Source organism: Rhinatrema bivittatum, chromosome 5 (assembly GCF_901001135.1).
Source record: "Rhinatrema bivittatum chromosome 5, aRhiBiv1.1, whole genome shotgun sequence".
NCBI lineage: Eukaryota > Metazoa > Chordata > Amphibia > Gymnophiona > Rhinatrematidae > Rhinatrema > Rhinatrema bivittatum.
This window is the reverse complement of record NC_042619.1, coordinates 205,654,702-205,674,794: the sequence shown is the minus strand read 5'-3', so window position 1 is coordinate 205,674,794 and position 20,093 is coordinate 205,654,702. Positions and strand designations below refer to the sequence as shown.

Genomic DNA, 20,093 nt, shown 5'->3' with positions numbered 1-20,093 from the left:
TTCAAGTGTGTGCCCACCACGAACAGGGGTGCGTAGTCGATGTTCAGGCAAGAATGTCCTTCCATGAAGTTAGCAAGTAGCACATCGGAGACTAATCAGAGAAAATTATTTTTCACTCAACGCACAATAAAGCTCTGGAATTTGTTGCCAGAGGATGTGGTTAGTGCAGTTAGTGTAGCTGGGTTCAAAAAAGGTTTGGATAAGTTCTTGGAGGAGAAGTCCATTAACGGCTATTAATCAAGTTTACTTAGGGAATAGCCACTGCTATTAATTGCATCAGTACACCAACTTAAACATACAAGGGAATGCTTGCTAGGTGGTAATCTTGTACGGAGGTTATTAAATGAGGGTAACCGATTTGCAGTTATCCTCTCCTTAACCTCCGTCTATTATTCTTTTATTAAATTGAACAATGTCTCTCACGATCCTCTTTCTTATAGTTTCTCAATTTTTCTAAAAATCCCTTCTCCCCTGCTGCTTTTCCGTCCCATTATTATCTTATTTCATACTTATCAGGGTCGTCGCCTCTATAATGTCTCATGGGTATGGAGCTGCATGTCCGACACGGGCCATGTTTCGGCACAGTGTGCCTGCTTCAGGGACTATGGGAGAATGTACTGTGTCCTATACTGGGTTCACAGTATGCAGTAAACCTTCAATATATAAAGATATTAGTCTTAAACAACAACTTCTACTAACTTCCTTTCACATTCATTAATAATACTTGAATTCTTACCCACCTTACCATTGAAAACTTACTTGTATAAAGCTTCTTTTTGTCTAACGTGCGACGCCTGCTGTGCTTGTCTGGGCGTCAGATCTATTCTAACTGTTTTTATAAGCCTGCCTAGGGAGTCTACCTCCTACTCTCTGCCAAACCGAGGCTGTCTCAGGTGTATGTAATAGAGTTGATTCCTTGTATTTTCGGTAATAGCGGACCTGACGGGGGACTGCATCTAATAAACAATGGGTTTCTCCATATAGGGCGGACCTGATGGGAAACTTGTTCTCACCACGTCCGCTGATACTGCTTTAGTTTTTTCTAAGTGGGCGTCATTGATTTGGCAAAGGGTGTTTCCCGGGCGGGGCTGGAAGCCGCGCCAATCTGTAAATTAGGAGCTTTTCTGTTTTGCTTAATACTCTGTCTCTTCTAGGATTTTATGCACATCTATGAAAGTTTTCAATTTATAATGCTACTTTGGAGCTTATGATCATCTGCTATAAAGCTTATTTGACTGCTGTTAAATTCTTTCAATTTTTTACTAACCTATTGGGGAACAACTGCCCCCTGTCCTTATATGTCATCCTAAACAGTAATAATGCTTGAATCCAATGTTAATATGAAAATGAAACTCAAGAAATAAAATGTTGCCATATGTAACTGTATTAAAGGACAGGGGGCAGTTGTTGACTATGCCCAGACTGACCTGTAGTCAGTCTGGGCATAGTCAGGTCAGGCAAAGGTCAAATTCCAGGCAGTGGTCAGACGTGGTCGAGACAGGCCAAGGTTGGTTCCACGCAGCGGTCAGATGTGGTCAGTGGACAGGCAGAGGTCGGTTCCAGTCAGCAGTCAGACACGGTCAGTGGACAGGCAGAGGTCAGTTCCAGGCAGCAGTCAAACATGGTCAGTGGACAGGCAGAGGTCGGTTGTAGGCAGCAGTCAAACGTGGTCAGTGGAAGCAAAGGTCAGTATCGTGAGATCAGTCCGAAAGGTACTACCAGGAGAGACAAAGGAACAGGAGGTGCTGGAATAGGAGACACTGGAACAGGAGACACTGGAACAGGCAAACTAGAGAACACTGGAGTGTACAACCCGATTGCCAAGGCAATGAGCTAGGGGCCGAACTGCTGTTTAAATACCCCACTCAAGTGATGTCAGACTCGGGCGCCGCCCGAGGTTTTCCCACACTTGGCCCATTAACTTGGAGGGAGCTCCACGCGCACACTAGGGGGCGGAGCTGACGCCGAGGAGGACGCCAAGCCCTGGCGTGAGGAGAACTGCAACAGAGAAGGCCACGATGGGACCAGGGACGTCCATGGGAGCCGCGGTTGAGCTGTGCAGGGATTCAGGGAGGAGCTGGATGGTCACGCCAGGTAAGCAGGCCCGGTCGTGGAGCCAACGCAGCCGGGAAGCATAACAAATACCAAGGCTCATTTCGGAATTTAGAGGCAAAGTGACTTACAAATACCAAGGTTCATCGTGGTATTTTGAGGTAAAGTGACTTACAAATACCAAGGTTCATTGTGGTATTTAGAGGTAAAGTGACTTAAAATATCAAGGTTCACTGCGGTATAACCTACTAACCTGGGAAAACGTGAACACCGTGTATAGGCCAAAGTTCAAAATGTAATAGCCTACAGTGGTGCTTACGAGGAACTGTCAAAAATAGGCTAGGTATGTATCTTTGTTTCTTAACATCACCCCTACTGATATAGGCATACATTTGCCTTACTTTTAAGAACTTTCAGATGCCCTATTGTAGTAAGATTTTATATTCTTTTCCTAATATGCACAAAAAGGAAGTTGAATGTTTTTCCTCAAATATATACAAACAGGACACGTTTCACAAAATGATTTAAAACAGAACATAGTGCATAAATATTGTATTAAAAATCAACCATTTTAAATAATTAGCTTATATTTTTGGTAATATAATAATAGGTAGCTACGTGGGGCACATCCACATCAGCAACCATACTTTGGTCTAAAATTTGGCTATTATCCTAATTAGCTTTTCAGCATAAAATTCTAGGCTTATACGCAAGTATATACAGTATTTAAGGTCACAAACTGAGTCAGTGATATAAGGGAACCTTGAACTCATGCCTAGGCCTTCTGCTCACATAATTCAATGCTCTAACCACCAAAGCACTAAGACATATAACATGATCAGTATAAGGCTGGCTGGTGGCTCACTAGCTCTGCTGTACACTGCCATGTGAGGGGCCAGGGAACTTCCACTCCCAAAGCCAACCAGTTAGTAACCTCCTAGCCCATCAGAGGCTGGTTCCAAATGTGCAGGAGAAAACAGGTGTGCAAAAAAAAAAAAAAAAAAGATAAAATAAGAATAAAATAAATGTATATGTTTTAATTCTACTGGACTGATGATATTGCCACCTACCAATGATCTTGCACCTACATGTATCGGTGTTACCTGAGAGTTAGTTGAAATGTTGCATTTGGAGCCGGCTGTGCTATTGTTGTCCAGGGTCCTGAACTGAGTCCCCATTTTCTCAGAACAGTGATCTAATATAAGCGCTGCAGGATCAGAAGAGATAAGGTGTGTTGTGCTCTTAGCCTGTGCAATCTGCATCTGACTAGGCTTACATGACAAAGGCTGATACTGATGACTGACTGAGTGGAGTATCGTAGCATCCTGCAGATGGTCTAAAGCAGGGCTTTCTGATAGGCAGCAGAAGGGAGTCATTAGTGGGACACACTTTGGAGATGATGAATTGGGTTCCTCAGCATGAGCTGTTGTTCTGGGTTGTATTTCATGATATATGGTGGCATCTATTCTTTTGTGATAACCTTGATGTGCAGGTAATCTGAAATTAATCTCGTCACCTACAACATCCTCTATAATGTCTTGGATTGTACCTTGTATGGATTTCTCTCTTCTCCATGTATGTTCCCAGTCTACACTTGAAATACCTGACAGTGCACTCTGAGATTTACTTACTCTTAACATCTTCCACTCAGGTGTCTGCAGAGATCTGGAAGAAGCAAGAGAGAAGATGCTTTCAACTGAGCCTCCAATCCTAGACCTGACATATTTCAATGATTCCTCCTCTTCTCCCAGCCTGCAGGATGAGCTTTGTTCTCCCCAGCTGGATGCCTTCCCCAGTGGGTCCCTTAGCGTTTCCAGATCCCTGACTCCAACATAAATGTCAGCATGTCCTTTTGGTCCCAGAGAAATATTTTCTTCTGCAATCTGAGACCATTTGTTCAGTGACGCAGGCAAAGCATTACTTTGGAGCTGAGCTTCTTCCATTAGGATATCGGTATTCTCTGAGGTCACACTGGAAGCTGCAACATCCATCTTTCTGTCAAGCTCAGGAATGGGCTGGGATTCCATGATGATGAATGCAGACCTACAGGGTTCAAATCACCAGTCAAATCCTATGTGCCCTAACAACAACAAAGAACAAATTCAATTATATTGCTGAATCAGGTAGAACTTCTCTGCTTTTCCCCACTTAGATCTGCTTATTTTATTCAATTATTCAATTTTCACTGCTTGAAATTATGTGTAGCAAGAAGTTGCACCCAGAACTACAGGAGCCCTTCTTTCTTTATATCCCATCTCTGCTTTCCAGAATGCACATGTGCATTCATCTTCAGTCTGTACATAAGCCCACCCTTCTGAGTCCTCTTCTCCCCACTGACATGTCCCAATAACCAGGTGTGGACAGGACACCAAACAAGAAAGTTATTAGAGGGACAAAGCACATAGACCAAGCAATCTCACAAGCCACCTTTCCCTTCAGAGAGCTGGCTAGAATTATATTAGCAGGGCAACTCATTGGTCAGGAAGTGGCATATTGAGATCCTGGAATGTTATATCTGCAGGTTACTGACCTCCAGAGGCTCAGCTCCTGATAAAATTCATCATTTTGTCTTATATTGTTGCAGGTGGTGTATTCTTCTACTGTTTTCGGGTCTCTTAAGGGCTGTCTTCAGGAAATGGGATTTTTTTTTTCAGTTTATAAACTTTAGGTTAATGCAGTAAATATAGTCTTGGCATATGAACCCAGAGATAATACTTTACTGGAGGAGGTGGAAAAGAGTGAAGGTAATATATAGTAACTGAAAATGTATATAGCAGTCTGAACATGTAAAGGTCTCATGTAGTATGGGTGCGCACTGTATAATTCTGAAATGAGGGATGTGCTTTCATTTGAAATAAAACAGGAAATTACACAAAATCTCCAAAATTTTGTTTTTGAATCAAGCACCAGCCACCACAACTAGCCCTGGCCCCACCCTTAAAACCCCCATGTGGACAAAATTTGAGTTCTGAAGCCCCCTAGGCCTTCCACTATCACACCCCATCTGTGGGGTCTAGACATCCAGTGGCTCTTGCCCTGCCAACTGGCACCACTTTGCTTTAGGGAGGTGCAGCTGAACCTTCTCAGACCCACTGGGGACATTTTTAAATAGTGACCCAGGAGGGCAGGAGTGACCAGGGATTGCTCTTGCCCCATTTGGATAGGGAAGGCCGAAGGAGAAGGGAGGATTCAGAGAAGGGTCAGGGACCCTGACTCCTTCCTTTTTTTTTTTAATTCATTACAAATAAACCGAAAACAAAATTAAATGAAAAAATTAAAGAGCATCACTAAAGCCTACTGAGGGCATGTCTCCAAGCCATTCATGGGGGGAAACTGGCCTATCTGGTCTAACATATGCGTGGGCTTCCAAGGTCACCAAGAGGTGTTTCCTTGGCCTTGTTCAGGTCGGGGAAAGAAAACAGCACACATATTCCATTTTCAGCTGTCTGGATGCTACTTTACCCCTGCTCAGCCAAGCACACAAATAGCAGGGGCAAAATGCCTGGGGGCTTCCAAGCATGCTACCTACCTGCAAATCATTCTCAACATGGTCAGCATATAGCAGCACTGTCCACACCCTCAAGTGGGGCCTGAGATGTGACCCCCTCTGCATGCAACACAAGACTTCAGGGCACTACTGTCTGTAAAATCTGACAGCCGACATCAGGTTCACAGCTAAATTTTGGCTTGATTTTTTAAAAAATCTGTCTTGTGATCTTATTACAGCTAGAATACAATACTTTGACAATATGAAGCTGAAAGTGGGTAGACTTAGGAGTAACATAATGAAATGGACCACAGCACACTACACTTTTGTGCCACAAAAATAGATGTGGTAGAGACATGACAGGAAAGCTCCTGTAATTGACCCTCCCCTTGGCTTTCTGCCTGACCTTGGGCAAGCCACTTACCACCCTGAGCTCTGGCTGGGCTGACTGGAATTTGCTTATAATATTCTGTTCCCTCAATTCCAGGTCAGGAAGGCTGCAACTGTAGCTCTAAAACGAATGACAATATTTGCAACCTCCTTGGAGGAAAGGCAAATTGTTAATATCAGCACTCTTACAGCCTAGAGTCCGGTGTGCAACTGATGCTGCCTCCTTTGCTCTACCCATGAGGAGAGCATCCACAGGTCCAATCCGCTGAGATTGGTGGATCAGCAGAATAGAAATAGTGGAAATAAATAAGTAAAGAAAAAGAAAAGTCCATTCCTGCAAGAAAGTGCAAAGCTTGCCTGGGCTGCGAGACAGCCAGAGCTAAAATCCCAATGCAGTAAAAAAAAAACAAAAAAACCCCCAACAAACCCAAAAACCGAGAGCAGCAGGACAGAGAGAGAAGTGAAAAGGAAAAGTGCAGGCGAGCAGAAACTCGGGGATTCTGCTGGCGAGGCTCCGGCGCAGTCACTCCTCTTCCTACCGTCCAACGGGCTCTCCCGGCCTGGCACCGCGCGCTCCCCTGGCGGTGTATCCGGGGCAAGAGGAGGGGGCTCAGAGACCCCGCCCCCAACAGGGAGAAGGGAGGGGCGCAGAGTCCCTAGCGACGCGGCTTCGTAACCAGGGCGGAATGTCCCTAGCAACGGCGGTTCCGTAACCAGGGGCGTAGAGTCCCTAGCGACGGCGGCTCCGTAACCAGGGGTGGAATGTCCTTAGCGACGGCAGCTCCGTAACCAGGAGCGTAGAGTCCCTAGAGATGGCGACTCGGCAGTGCCCCCGCCGTGCAGTCAGTCCCGAGTGGAAGGGACCAAGCAGGGAAGGCTGGCCAGTAGTTCCGCTTCGTACGCTTGCTGCTGCGGCTGGCTCCGTGTGCATCCCCTGCTTGTGCTGGATTTTGCACAGATCGCCCGTTAAAGCATGCCTACCTATCAGCTAAGCGCACTGGCAATTAGTAACTCAGTAATTATCTGTTTTTTAAATATAAATAATTAGGAGAGGCAACGCTTTATTAATTCGTTAAACTTCTTAATTTTGTATCATTGCTAAGTCCCAATTATAGAAATAATTTTGCTTTTAAATTTACTGAACACAAGAAAAAGCCAAACATTCTCCTTCCTTCTCACTGGCAATTAATTCAATTTATGAATCCTTTCAGGTTTCCACATTTAGTAAGCATTATTCAGTCTTGCCTGGAGGTTCCGCTGCAGGATTTTATTATTTGGATTTTTATATATTCCATCCATCAGGGTAAATAATAGGAAAGTGGCATTCAGTAGCGCTGCAAAATTAATGCAAGTTAAACACTGGCATTTTCCTATTAAACTCCATCTGTCAAAGTTTAATTATCAAACTCCATGAATTACATTTTTTTCTGCGAAAGTATGTTAATTAAAATGCGAGCAGTGTGCTTTAAATCAACGCATTGAAGCACGCTCATTTAATAAGACATTTGCTGGGAATATGCGCTCACAGCAGTCTTACTGCCAGTGCTTTTCAACGGGAAGGGCTGAATGAGCAAACAGCTTTTTTGTTACCCTCCGACACTGGTTTCTCACCTTCTTTCTCTTTCCTGCATTATACTTTCCACCTGCGTGGATTTCTAGTACCTTTCGATATTACCCTTTTGAAAATGACCTGAGCCTTGTCAGATTCTGGTTATTTACAATAACATAAACTACACAACCCGAACCTGGGTGGTCCAGCGGGGGGTCCGGGAACCATCCCCTGCACTCACACTCTTGGTGCCAGTTTCATCATGGCAGCAACAAATCTGTCTGGATGTCCTGTCTGCAACCGTGGAACGCTTGGCTAACTGATAGATTCTACTCCCATGCCGATGACTCCAACAACACCTTCAGTGGCTTCACTCTCTCAAGTTGCTCCAATTCCAACAATACCTCCAGTGGTTTCTCCCTCTCAAGTTGCTCCAATTCATTTGTCTGCTCCTCCCAAATACTCCGGAAATCCTAAGCAGTGTCGTGGGTTTTTAAACCACTGCTTTATGCACTTCTCAATGCAATCTACTCAATTCTCCACAGATCAGATTAAGATCACCTTCATTTTGTCATTGTTAGATGGAAAGGCGCTTGCGTGGGCCTCTCCCCTGTGGGAACGTGGAGATTCTCTCCTTACAGATTTGGCTTCTTTTATACAGAATTTCAGACAAGTTTTTGATGAGCCAGGTTGACAGTCTACAGCATCCTTGGATCTTTTGCACCTTCGACAGGGTTCCCGATCTTTAATGGATTATGCGGTGGAATTCCGTACTTTGGCTTCAGAGCTTGGCTGGCGTGAAGACAGTTTTCACAGCATATTCTTGGAGGGGTTATCATCAAGAATAAAAGATGAACTTGCTGCCCGAGAACAGCCTTCGGAACTTGAAACGCTTATTGATTTGGCGGGATGAATTGATCGTCAAATCCAGCAACGCCTCCGAGAGGTTAAACCAATTCACAAAACAGTTCTTCTAGCACTGGCCTTCTCTCGACCAATAGTCACACCTTCTAGCAATGAATTAGTCTCTAACCGTACTGAAGAATTTAGGCTGCTGGGATGTAGTCACCTTACGCCAGAGGAGAGACAACGTCGTCATTCTCAAGGTTTGTGCCTTTACTGTGGAGGCAAAGGTCATATTTTGGTCCATTGTCCCAAGAGGCTGGAAAATTCTCGAGCCTAGGAGGCACTGGGAAGATGACCCTAGGCTGCACAAATCCTACTCCCCAGTGTACGGTTCCAGTGACTCTTTTTCATCAGAAAGATTTGTTTATAACACAAGCTTTCATAGACTCTGGGACTGGTGGAAATTTCATTTTGGCTAGCCTTGTTAAGCAATTAGGACTTTCAGTTATTCCCAAGACGCCACCACTCCTGATATCCTCCATCCGAGGGGAATCATTACCTGGTCTAGTAACTCATGTTACTAACCCTGTGAGGTTTTGTACTGGGATTTTACATGAAGAAGAAATTTCTTTCTTTTTATTAGAAAAGGCCATACATCCAATTGTCTTAGGCCTTCCGTGGCTTCAAAAACATTCACCATATATTGATTGGGAGACTTTACAATTAGCGGCTTGGGGTCCAGCCTGTCTTACATCTTGTCTCCATAATGTACCTCAACCAATGTTCATGCTTGCTACGACTTTTACTGGCCTACCTTCTCAATATGAAGATTTCATAGATATTTTCTCAAAAGAAAAGGCAGAGACTCTTCCCAAGCACCGACCGTTCGACTGTGCTATTAATCTCCTTCCAGGTAGCACTTCACCTAGAGGTCGGGTATACCCATTATCTTTACCTGAAACTCAAGCCGTGTCACAATATATCCAAGAAAATCTTCAACGTGGGTTTATTCGTCCCTCCAATTCACCGGCAGGAGCCATATTTTTCTCTGTGGCAAAAAAAGACGGGACATTAAGACTCTGTAGAGATTACAGAAGTCTTAACGCCATTACACTGAAAGATAGATATCCACTTCCTCTCATTCCAGAGTTATTGGATCGTCTCCAGGGAGCTAAAATCTTTACTAAACTTGATCTCAGAGAAGCATATAACCTAGTGCGAATTAGATCAGAGATGAGTGGATGACTGCATTTAACACGCGAGACGGACATTATGAATACTTAGTGATGCCTTTTGGACTGTGTAATGCTCCAGCAGTCTTCCAAAACCTAATGAATGAAATATTTCAAGATCTCCTTAATACTAGTGTGATTGTGTATCTCGATGATGTACTTATCTATTCCAAGGATCTAAGAACTCATCGTACTGCAGTTAGACAAGTTCTACAATATCTGCGAAACCACAATCTTTATGCAAAATTAGAAAAGTGTTTGAGCAAACCTCATTACAGTTTTTAGGATTTATAGTTTCTACTGAAGGTTTTCGTATGGATCCAGATAAAGTGGCTTGTATTCGAGACTGGCCCCAACCACAAGGACTTCGAGCTCTTCAATGGTTCCTTGGGTTTTCTAATTTTTACAGAAACTTTATTCCTAATTATTCTCATTGTGTGGCTCCACTCACAGCTTTAACCAGGAAGGGAGCTGATGCATGGAACTGGTCATCTGAGGCAAAGGAAGCTTTTAAAAAATTAAAGCAAGCATTTCTTCAAAAACCTTGTCTTAGGCATCCAGATCCAACACGATTTTTTGTGGTTGAGGTAGTTGCTTCAGATGTCGCTGTAGGAGCAGTTCTCAGCCAACATTCTAATGCTGGAACGCTTTTACCTTGCTCCTATTTTTCTAGAAAATTTTTACCAGCTGAGAAAAATGATGGTATTGGAGATAAAGAAATGCTGGCAGTCAAGATGGCATTGGAAGAATGGTGACAATGGCTTGAGGGGGCATTACATCCAATAACTATCTTCACAGACCATAAACATTTAGAATATCTCAGTAAGGCCCATTTGAATCCTCATCAAGCTTGGTGGGCATTATTTTTTAGTCGTTTCAATTTCACTTTAAGATATCGTCCAGCTACAAAAAATGTCAGGGCTGATGCACTATCAAGAGTTTATGAAACAGATGATACTCCAACTTCTCTACAATATATTGTAGATCCAGCACGAATAATCTTTGCAGCAACACAAACAGCATCAGTAGGGAAGACTGTAGTTCCCCTTTGTCTTAGACAAAAAGTACTAGCCTGGGCTCATGATTCTCTAACAGCTGGACATCCTGGCAGACTATGCACTCTTAAATTATTAAGTCATTACTATTGGTGGCCAACCATAGAAAAAGACACACAATCCTATGTGGATTCTTGTCCAATTTGTGCACAGCAAAAACCTTTACCGGGACGCCCTTGGGGTCTTTTGCAGACTTTGCCAGTACCAAAAGCACCTTGGACTCATATATCTACAGATTTTATTGTAGAGTTGCCTCCAACCATTGGTAACCAAGTGATTTGGGTGGTAGTAGATAGATTTTCAAAGATGGCTCACTTCATTCCTCTTCCTAAGTTACCCACAGCTCCAGAGCTCGCACAGTTGTTCATACAACATATATTTCATTTACATGGATTGCTTCAACATATTACTTCTGATCGAGGATCCCAATTCACAAGTAAATACTGGCAAGCTCTTTGTAAAAAATTTGGAGTACAGTTAGATTTTACCACGGCATTTCATCCCCAGAGTAATGGGCAAACTGAGCGAATCAATTGGACTCTAAAGACGTTCCTTCGCTCTTTTATCAACTCTAAACAAGATAACTGGGCGTCATTATTCTCTCACAATATGCACATTAATTCAGCTACTAAAAAATCTCCTTTTCAAGTAGTTTTTGGTCGACAACCTATTCCACCACTGCCAAAGCAACTCATCGTCTCTTCTTCAGCTGCCAGCTAACATCTCAGCAGCTCCATGTATTATGGCAGGACATTCAAACATTACAAAGGCTAATGACGTTGCTAAAAGAACCACAGTCCAGCTCCTCATTTCTGCACTGGAGATCAAGTATGGTTAAGTACACGTCATATTTGCCTTAGAGTACCTTCTATGCGGTTGGCACCTAAGTACATTGGACCGTACAAAATTACTGATCGATTAGGTCCAGTAACTTATCATTTACAATTACCTTCTATACTTCGAATACATAATTCATTTCATGTATCCTTACTAAAACCACTAATACTTTCTTGGCCGCATCGTAAGACACCATAAACTCCCAAAGTGATATCTGAAGAAGATCAAATCTATCAAGTTAAAGAAATCCTAAACGTGCACCATCGTCTCCGGCACTGGGAGTATCTAATAGCTTGGGAAGGCTACGGACCAGAAGAAAATACCTGGGAACCAGCTTCTCACATTCTAAATAAATCACTTCTCCAGCAATTCCATCAAGAACATCCACACAAGCCTAAGCCTCTTTTGATGGGGCGTAAGAGGAGATGTACTGTTAGAAAACCTGGCCATGATTCGCCATGGCCAGGCCTTCCTACCTGTTCCGGCGGGTCTGGAGATTCTGTTTTTAGCCTCGGGGGTCGGCCGCGCCCCTCACTGAGGGCTGCAGGCTGATCGCAGGCTCAGATCTCTAGTTTTGGGAGCGTCAGGGCACGCCCCCCTCCGGGATGCGCATGCGTCAGTGACGTCATCGGACATCTTAAAGAGACAGCAGCTAAAGAAACAGGCTCGAGGAATAGAATCTGCATCGGAGCCTATTTTAAAGTGTAACTGTCAGCTGTTCCTTTGTCTTGGCAACAGTCTTGGGTGAGTAAGGTCGGCCAGGCTGCTCCAGCTTCATTCTTGAGGCCTGTCTGCTTGTTCCAGCTTCGTTTTGATCCAGCGTCAGCTTGTTCCAGCTTCATCCAGATCCAGCTTGTTCCAGCTTTGTCAAGATCCAGCTTTAGTTTGTTCCAGCTTCATTCAGAACCAGCTTCAGCTTGTTCCAGCTTCATCTAAATCCAGCGTCAGCTCGTTCCAGCTTCGTCCAGATCCAGCTTCAGCTTGTTCCAGCTTCGTTTTGATCCAGCATCAGCTTGTTCCGGCTTCGTCCAGATCCAGCTTGTTCCAGCTTCGTCCAGATCCAGCTTCAGTTTGTTCCAGCTTCGTCCAGGTCCAGCTTCAGCTTGTTCCGGCGTTGTCCTGATACAGTACTTTTCATGATTCAACTACCTTTCACAAACGACCACAACTTCCAAAGGCAGAATCCCAGTGGAACGTAGAGTGGTAGGAATTAATATTTGTTTGGATTACTTGCTTGCACCGCCATCCGCTGACAATCTCTCAGGGGCTCCACCTTTGAGACTGTCTTCATAATATCACGGAGAAAGTGTCTACGATCTCAAAAGTATTTTTGGACATTTGGGGTGATTGCATTACCACCTTATCACATGTAACACGTAGTAAAATAATTAGAAGTAAATTTTAAGATCCGCACATGCGTGCACACATGGATACGTGATTTTATAATCATATGCACGTAGAAGCACGTATATGCATGTGTGTTATAATATCGGCTGTATGCGTATAGATTTGCATATGATTTTATATTGAAATGTGCATCTGCGCGCAAATGGCGACTCAAATGCACAAGTGGTGGAATTTTAGTAGATACGCACACCGATGCAATCACCTGTTTCCCTAGTTCATTCCCAGTTCGCCCTACTAAAGGAGACGACTTCCTAAACCCCCTAGCTAACTTGCCTCCCTTTATTAGCCCTGACCCTTAAAACCCTGTTGACTAGCCTAGTTTTGTTTGTTACATGACTTATACGCCGTCCATAGCAGAAGTAAAGTTAGGCATGCTGGTATCCATAAATACTTTCTTGAAGACTTCATGGTGCAGTCCCAGCCCGCCCATGTTCTGCCCAGACCGTGCCCATGCCCATGCCCAAAACCCGCCACTTTTAGTTGAATTTTTTTTATGCATCTACCGGGAGATACAAGCATACTCATGTGGTTTTTAAAATCTGCACGGAGTGCACCGGGCCGAGTCACATGCATATCTCCCGGCTTTGGCGCGTTTAGGGCTTTTACAATTGACCAGTTAATGATATATAGCTTTTTGAACTGGTGACTGAGAATGGATACAATTACTTACTATATCATCACTGTAAGCTGTCACTGAGTAGAGGTTTGGGGGGATAGGATTAGACGGGCATGGAGGTTAGGTTAAAGAGTGGTGGGGGGATTAAAGGGTAGTAGGGATAATGGGTTACAATGGTAACAGAGAGAAATGTTGGGTAAACTATTGTTGTATTATTGTATACTGAACAATTCATTGTTTTTATCTCTATTTTCTAAAAATTGAAAATGGCTGTTTGTATTATATAGATGTATACTAAGAGTACCTACACATCTTGATATGTGTTCTTTTTCATGTTTTCAATAGAAATATTTACACTAAATTACTGGTACCGATAAACATTGTTTTCACAACTGGTAATTTTCCTTCTGTTTAACCTGTCAATACCTTGTGTTTGAGAAGCAGAGTTGCTTACCTGTAACAGGTGTTCTCCAAGGACAGCAGGATGTCAGACCTCACACATGGATGACATCATCAGATGGAGCCCCGATGTGGAAAAATTATGTAAAGTTTCTACAACTTTGACTAGGCACACTGAGCATGCCCAGCATGCCCTATACTATGCGTCCATGTGGGGTCCCTCTTCAGTCTCGTAACATAGAATTACAACTAAAAATAAAAATAGGAGAAACCCAACTTGGCGGGCAGGCTTCATGAAAACTAACATCCCCCTGTCCTCAGAGAACACCTGTTACAGGTAAGCAACTCTGCTTTTTCGAAGGACAAGCAGGATGGTAATCCTCACACATGGGTGAATACCTAGCTACAGGCTGCTTCCCAACAAAAAAGAGGACCAACAGACTCCTAACCAGGTGCCAACGGGCACAACACCAGTGCTGTTGGTAACACTTATCAAAAGAAACAAAAAGCTGGGTGAACTGTCTATGGGCTTCTGTCCACTCCAGATAGAAGGCTAAGGCTCCCTTGCAGTCCAAACTGTGCAGTGCTCATTTGCCTTGGTGCGAATAGTGCCTAGGAAAGAATATTGGCAGGACAATTGACTGGTTAAAATGGAAATCTGTCACCACCTTAGGCAGGAACTTAAGATGCATATGCAAGACCACCCTGTTGTGATAAAATTTAGTATAAGGTGGATAAGTCACTAAGGCTTGGAGCTCACTGATCCTGCGTGCTGAGGTGACCGCTACCAAGAATATAACCTTCCAGGCCAGGTACTTCAGGTCACAGATGCTCAGCGGCTTAAAAGGAGTTTTCATTAGCTGACCTAACACCTCGTTGAGGTCCCAAGACACAGCGGGAGGCCTTAAGGGAGGCTTCAACTGAAACAAACCCTGCATGAAAAGTACATCTATAGGCTGTACAGAGACAGGCATACCATCTACACCAGGGTGGTTTGTGCCAATTGCACTCAGATGAACTCTAATGGAGTAGGTGTAAAAGGTAATCAAGCAGTTTTTGTGTGTGGCAAAAGAACAGATCTAGGGCCTTCTGCTCACGCTGCACGGAAAACCTCCTCCATTTCAGTCTGTAGGACTTTTAGTGGAAGGCTTTCTAGAAACCACCAGGACCCAAGACACATCTTCTGAAAAATCAAGCGACTGTAGAATCAACCTCTCAACATCCAGGCTGTGAGCGACAAGGCCTAGAGGTTGGGATGATGCAGCCTGCCCTGATCTTGCGTGATAAGATCTGGGGAAATCCCCAGACTGATCAGTTTCCAGTTGGACAGCTCCTGCAGGAGTGGAAACCAGACCTGTCTCGGCCAGTGAGGGGCTATAAGGATCACAGTCCCTCTGTCTTTGCAAAGATTCAAGAGAGTCTTCGCCACTAAGGAAATTGGAGGATACGCATACATAAGACCCTTGCCCCACTGATGAGCAAGGGCATCTGAGGCTGGTTTGTCATCTGACCTGTACAGAGAGCAGAACCAAGATACCTTCCTGTTGCAGGGGGACGCAAATAGATCTATGTCTGGGCTCCCCCAGAGGCAGAATATCCAATTCGCTACCCCTTGGTCCAGGAAACACTCTTGAGGTCTGAAGCCTCGACTCAGCCTGTCTGCTACCACGTTCTCCATCCTGGTCCGGTACATAGCCCTGACCACCATCCTGTGGGACAAGTGCCCACGACCAGATCTGGACTGCTTCTTGTCAGAGGAGGTACGATCCCATGCCTCCCTGTTTGTTGACATACCACATGGTTACCTGGTTGTCGGTCTGGATCAGGACAACTTTGTTGGATAGCCAATCTCTGAAAGCCTATAGCGTTAACCTGATCACCTGAAGCTCCAGGAAGTTGATTTGACAAGAATGTTCATAAGTGGACCAAAGACCCTGGGTACCGAGTTCATCTACATGAGCTCCCCACCACAGGGTAGCTACATCTGTGGTTAAGACAATTTGAGTGGAGAGACTCCAAAACAAGATCCCCTGTTCCAGACTGGAAAATACCCACCACTAAGAAAATGAGTCCCGGAAACACAGGGTGACTTGGATGCAATCCTGGAGGCTCTGAGTGACTTGGCACCACTGTGACCTCAGGATCCATTGGGCTCTGCACATGTGTAAATGTGCCAAGGGAGTAACATGGTTGGTTTTGGCTATATGGTCCAACAGCATCAACATGTGCCAGGCTGACACCTGCTGGCTCTGTTGAAACTCTGTCGCAATGGTCACCACAGCAATGGCCCTCTGGTGGGGCAGAAAGGCCTTGGCCTGAGCCGTGTCTAGCAAGGCTCCTTTGAAGTCCAATTGAGGTGATGGGCTAAGATGGGACTTTGGGTAGTTGAAAACGAACCCTAGTGACTCCAACACCTGAATGGTCAAGCGCATGGACCTGTGTTAAGCGCCAAATTACACTTTATGAAGCTTACCCAGGGATACAAGAACACTTAGATTTGGTAGAAAGTATAATTTTTTATTGAGCAATATAAGTATTCTTGGGAGATGCTGATGCCACTACTCTGACAAACTGACCACCAACATCTCCTTAAATACATGAACTGATCCTTCTTTTATAGGTAAAATACAATATAGTACTAGGTTAGAAATTCTAAAAGTGTATGACTACCCAGAGAATCAGTTAGATTGATTGTCATGTCAACAGCATGATAGATTATCCATAAACTACCCTGATTATTTCTCCAAGGTGGGGCCCATTTACCATCACTCTTTAGATAGTCCTTTGATCTGTTAGAATCTTGCTGGTCAGAGCAATTATCACATCTTAGGCTGTGTTTACAGATGCCCCTGTAGTGACAGTCTAGCTTGAAGTTCCAACTGTTTCCTTCTGCTTTTGTGACCCTATAATTAGGCATCACAAAGTGTCGCCTGTTATGTGTGCCACCCACGGCAGCCCCACGGCCCTCTCACCTTTTCAGATGGACTCCAGCTCCTGGCTCCTCTTCTCTGGCGGCAGTGGGCAGCCAGCTCCGATCTCGGGTTCCCTCCAGTGCCTCTGGTCCTGCCACACTACCCAGTGTTGCCAGCCAAGATGTCCCTGCTCGTCAGGCCTCTCCGTGTGGCCCGCGGAGAGACGCCGCCATCAGTGCCACACCCCTTCCTAGGCGTGTGCGCACGCATCACTAGTTCTTTTAAAGAGCCCGCAGTGGCCGCGGACCCAGATGCTGACGTCAGACTCTTCAGCATATAAGAGCTCAGGCCTCGCTCCATAGCGTTGCCTTTCCAATAGGTCTCCTCGTACTCCTTGAACTCGTTGCTGATCCTAGAATTCTGTCTTCGTGGTGTTCCTGTTTCCTGTCGTTCCTGGTTCCTGTTCTCCTCATTCCTGTTTGTCTATGTGTTGGATTGTCTCTTTGGATTTGACCATTGCTCGCCTGACTACACTTCAGCTTCTCTCCAGCCCCAGACCTCTGCTACGCCTGACTACTCTCCAGAGTCTCTCCAGCCCCGGACCTTTGCTACGCCTGCCCATGTCTGCCTTCTCTGTGCCCTGACCTTTGCTTTGATTGACTACGCTTGCCTTCTCTGTCCCTGACCATCACTTTGATTGACTATGCCTGCCTTCTCTGTGTCCTGACCCTTGCTTTGAACGACTACGCTACAGACTTTCCTGTGTCCAGAGTTCTACACTGCTTGCCACAACTTCCACTTGCTGCCGGCTCTGATCCTTGCCTGTCAGTGACGCCTCTCCTCGCCTATTCTCTGGATGTGGACTTACAAGACTTAGGCCTTCTTTTGCTTGAGCGCCTCCAGTTACTTATTGTTCCTTTGGCACCTGAGTTTCAGTACCGAATCCTGTCCAGGATAGGACTAAGCCATCTACTGGCTGCTGTCTCTGAGCTGAATCACCTTCCATCCCTAGCTAACCCCGAGGCCCACCTAAGTCCTGCCGGCCCCGGCACCCAAAGGCTCAACCCGAGGGGAATGAGGGCTGGTATAGGTGAAGCTTCAGTGGCCTCTAGCTTCAGCCCACTCCACCTGCTGACAGTGGGGACCCATAGGTCCTTGCCTACGGGTTGTGTCAACCCCACCTCAGCCCAAGGGTCCACCTCCGATGCAACATCGCCAGCTTCAACTGCTGTCCAAGTGTCCTTGGAATTCCTCCAGGTCAGGCTCAGTAAGACATTTAAAGTTCACATAGCCAGGAAGGCTAAGATAGCAGAGGATTCTGGGTCAGCTGCTGTCTACATGTTGGTCTCAAGCTCAGGCACACATATCACCTGACAGCCCCTGGCTGAGATGTGCTCTTGACTAGTCAATTGTCCAGATACAGGAAGACATGCAATCCCAGTCTGCAGAGGTGCACCGCCACCATACCAGGCATTTTGTGAAAACCCATGGGGTAGACGCAAGAATAGTAAAAGTCGGTACTGGAAGTGCTGTGTTCCCACCACAAATCGGAGATACTTCTTGTGACCTGGGAAGATCTTGATATGAGTGTATGTATCCTTTAGGTTGAGAGAGCATATGCAGTCCCCTTTTTGCAAAAGGGGGATCAAGGTGCCCAGGGAAACCATCTTGAACTTTTATCTTTTTAGAAACTTGTTCAAGGCCCTTAAGTCTAGGATGGGACAGTTCTTTTTAGATTCAGGAAATACCTGGAGTAGAATCCCCGCCTTCTTTAATCTAGTGCCTCGACGTAAGTTAATTGTATTCTCCCACTGCTGTAAATAAGTTACAACTTATAGAATGTTTAATTTAAATAAGTGTTAATGTATAACCCTCTCTAAATTATCACACTTCTGCAGTCCATCTGCTGTAAATACCTCCTCCTGTAAATTCCTCCACTACAATTATGGTTATGCTTTTCTACTTTCTCAGCTGCTATCCCTTCCTCCTCTATCTATACCCCTCACTCCCGCCCCCCTTTTCTCGCCTGCTCCCTCCCCCGCGCCCTGTTTTTTGTAATTTTCCTCCTTTCTCAAGTTTATTGTAAACCGGCGTGATGTGCCCGCACGAACACCAGTATATTAAAAGCTGTTAAATAAATAAATAAATAGTGGTACAGGCTCGAATGCTCTGGCCATTAAGAGAGAGGAGAGCTCTGCTTGTTGTAGCTCCTGATGCGCTACCGGCCTCCAATGTGGGCATAGAGGGCAATTTGTCGGGACACCCAATAGATTCAATTGGCACCGTTGGTGAACGATGGACAGAACCCACTGGTCTGAGGTCACACTGGGCCACTGGTTCGCAAAAACCTGCAGCCTGCCCCGACCGGCGGGTCCATCGTCCCAAGTACGGGCAACTGGCTTACGCTTCTTATGGGCCAGTCAAAACCCTGACCCCAGAATTGACTAAGTTGCTGGCTGGGGTTTGGGGGCTCTCTGCTGCCTGGGACGGCTGTGGGAGCCCTGATGGTATTGACGGGAGTGAAGAGGCAAAGGATAGTACTTCTTCTGGTGAAAGAAAGACTTCCTAGGCCCCAGTCTCGATGACCTCCTGGATGAGGAGGACGGGGGGGGCGGAGAGTTGTTGGAGGGTCTCATGGTGATCCTGAGTTTAGGCCACAGCATCCCTCACCCTATCTCTGAAGAGATTCTCTCCAGTACACAGCCTGTCAGTGAATCATTCCTGTACCTCCAGTTGGAGATCCGAGGTTCATAGCCATGCCATTCTGCAGGTGCCAATTCCCATTGCAGAGACTCTTGATGCCATTTCGAAAACATCATTGGTTGCAAGGATTTCGTGTTTTCCGCACTCCAGAGCCTTATGCATCAGCGACATGAGGGTGTCTTGCTGCTGTTGAGGCAATTGCTCAGCCACCTCCTACACCTGCTTACAGATATCCCGTTAGTACTGGCTCATGTAGAGCTGGTAGATAGTGGCGTGGGCAATAAGCATGGCGCCTTGGAACACCAACCTCCCAAGAGTGTCCATTGCTCTGTGATCCTTCTTCAGGGGCGCCTAGGAATGGGTCTGAGAGCGTTTGGCCCTCCTGAGAGCGGATTTGACTACCACTAACTGGTGAGGCAGCTGATGCTTATTGAATCCAGCAGCCTTCTGGATGAGGTAGACCCTGTCCGCCTTCTTGGTAATGGGAGGCACTGTGAGGGGGTGTTTCCATATCCTCAGCAGCAACTCCTTAAGGATCTTGTGTACCAGGACTGCCACGATCTCCTTAGGAGGCTCCAAGAACTGAAAGATCTCAAGCATTTTGTGCC

General features: G+C 45.3%; 1 protein-coding gene across 3 annotated transcripts in view; it reads right to left on the bottom strand.

Annotated features, from left to right (window-relative positions):
- Nucleotides 1-6,601, bottom strand: part of LOC115092318 (myosin-11-like) — a 95,915-nt gene extending 89,314 nt beyond the window's left edge. For 2 of the 3 annotated variants that reach the window (XM_029603091.1, XM_029603092.1), the window contains exons 1-2: nucleotides 6,469-6,601; nucleotides 3,156-4,132 (exon numbers count right to left, since the gene is read on the bottom strand). In XM_029603091.1, coding sequence (XP_029458951.1) covers nucleotides 3,156-4,079 — 924 coding nt within the window. In that variant the 5' untranslated portion in view covers nucleotides 4,080-4,132; nucleotides 6,469-6,601. The remainder of the gene's footprint in view (nucleotides 1-3,155; nucleotides 4,133-6,468) is intronic. The other variant, XM_029603093.1, reaches the window with a different exon arrangement.
- Between the last annotated feature and the right edge of the window lie 13,492 nt (nucleotides 6,602-20,093).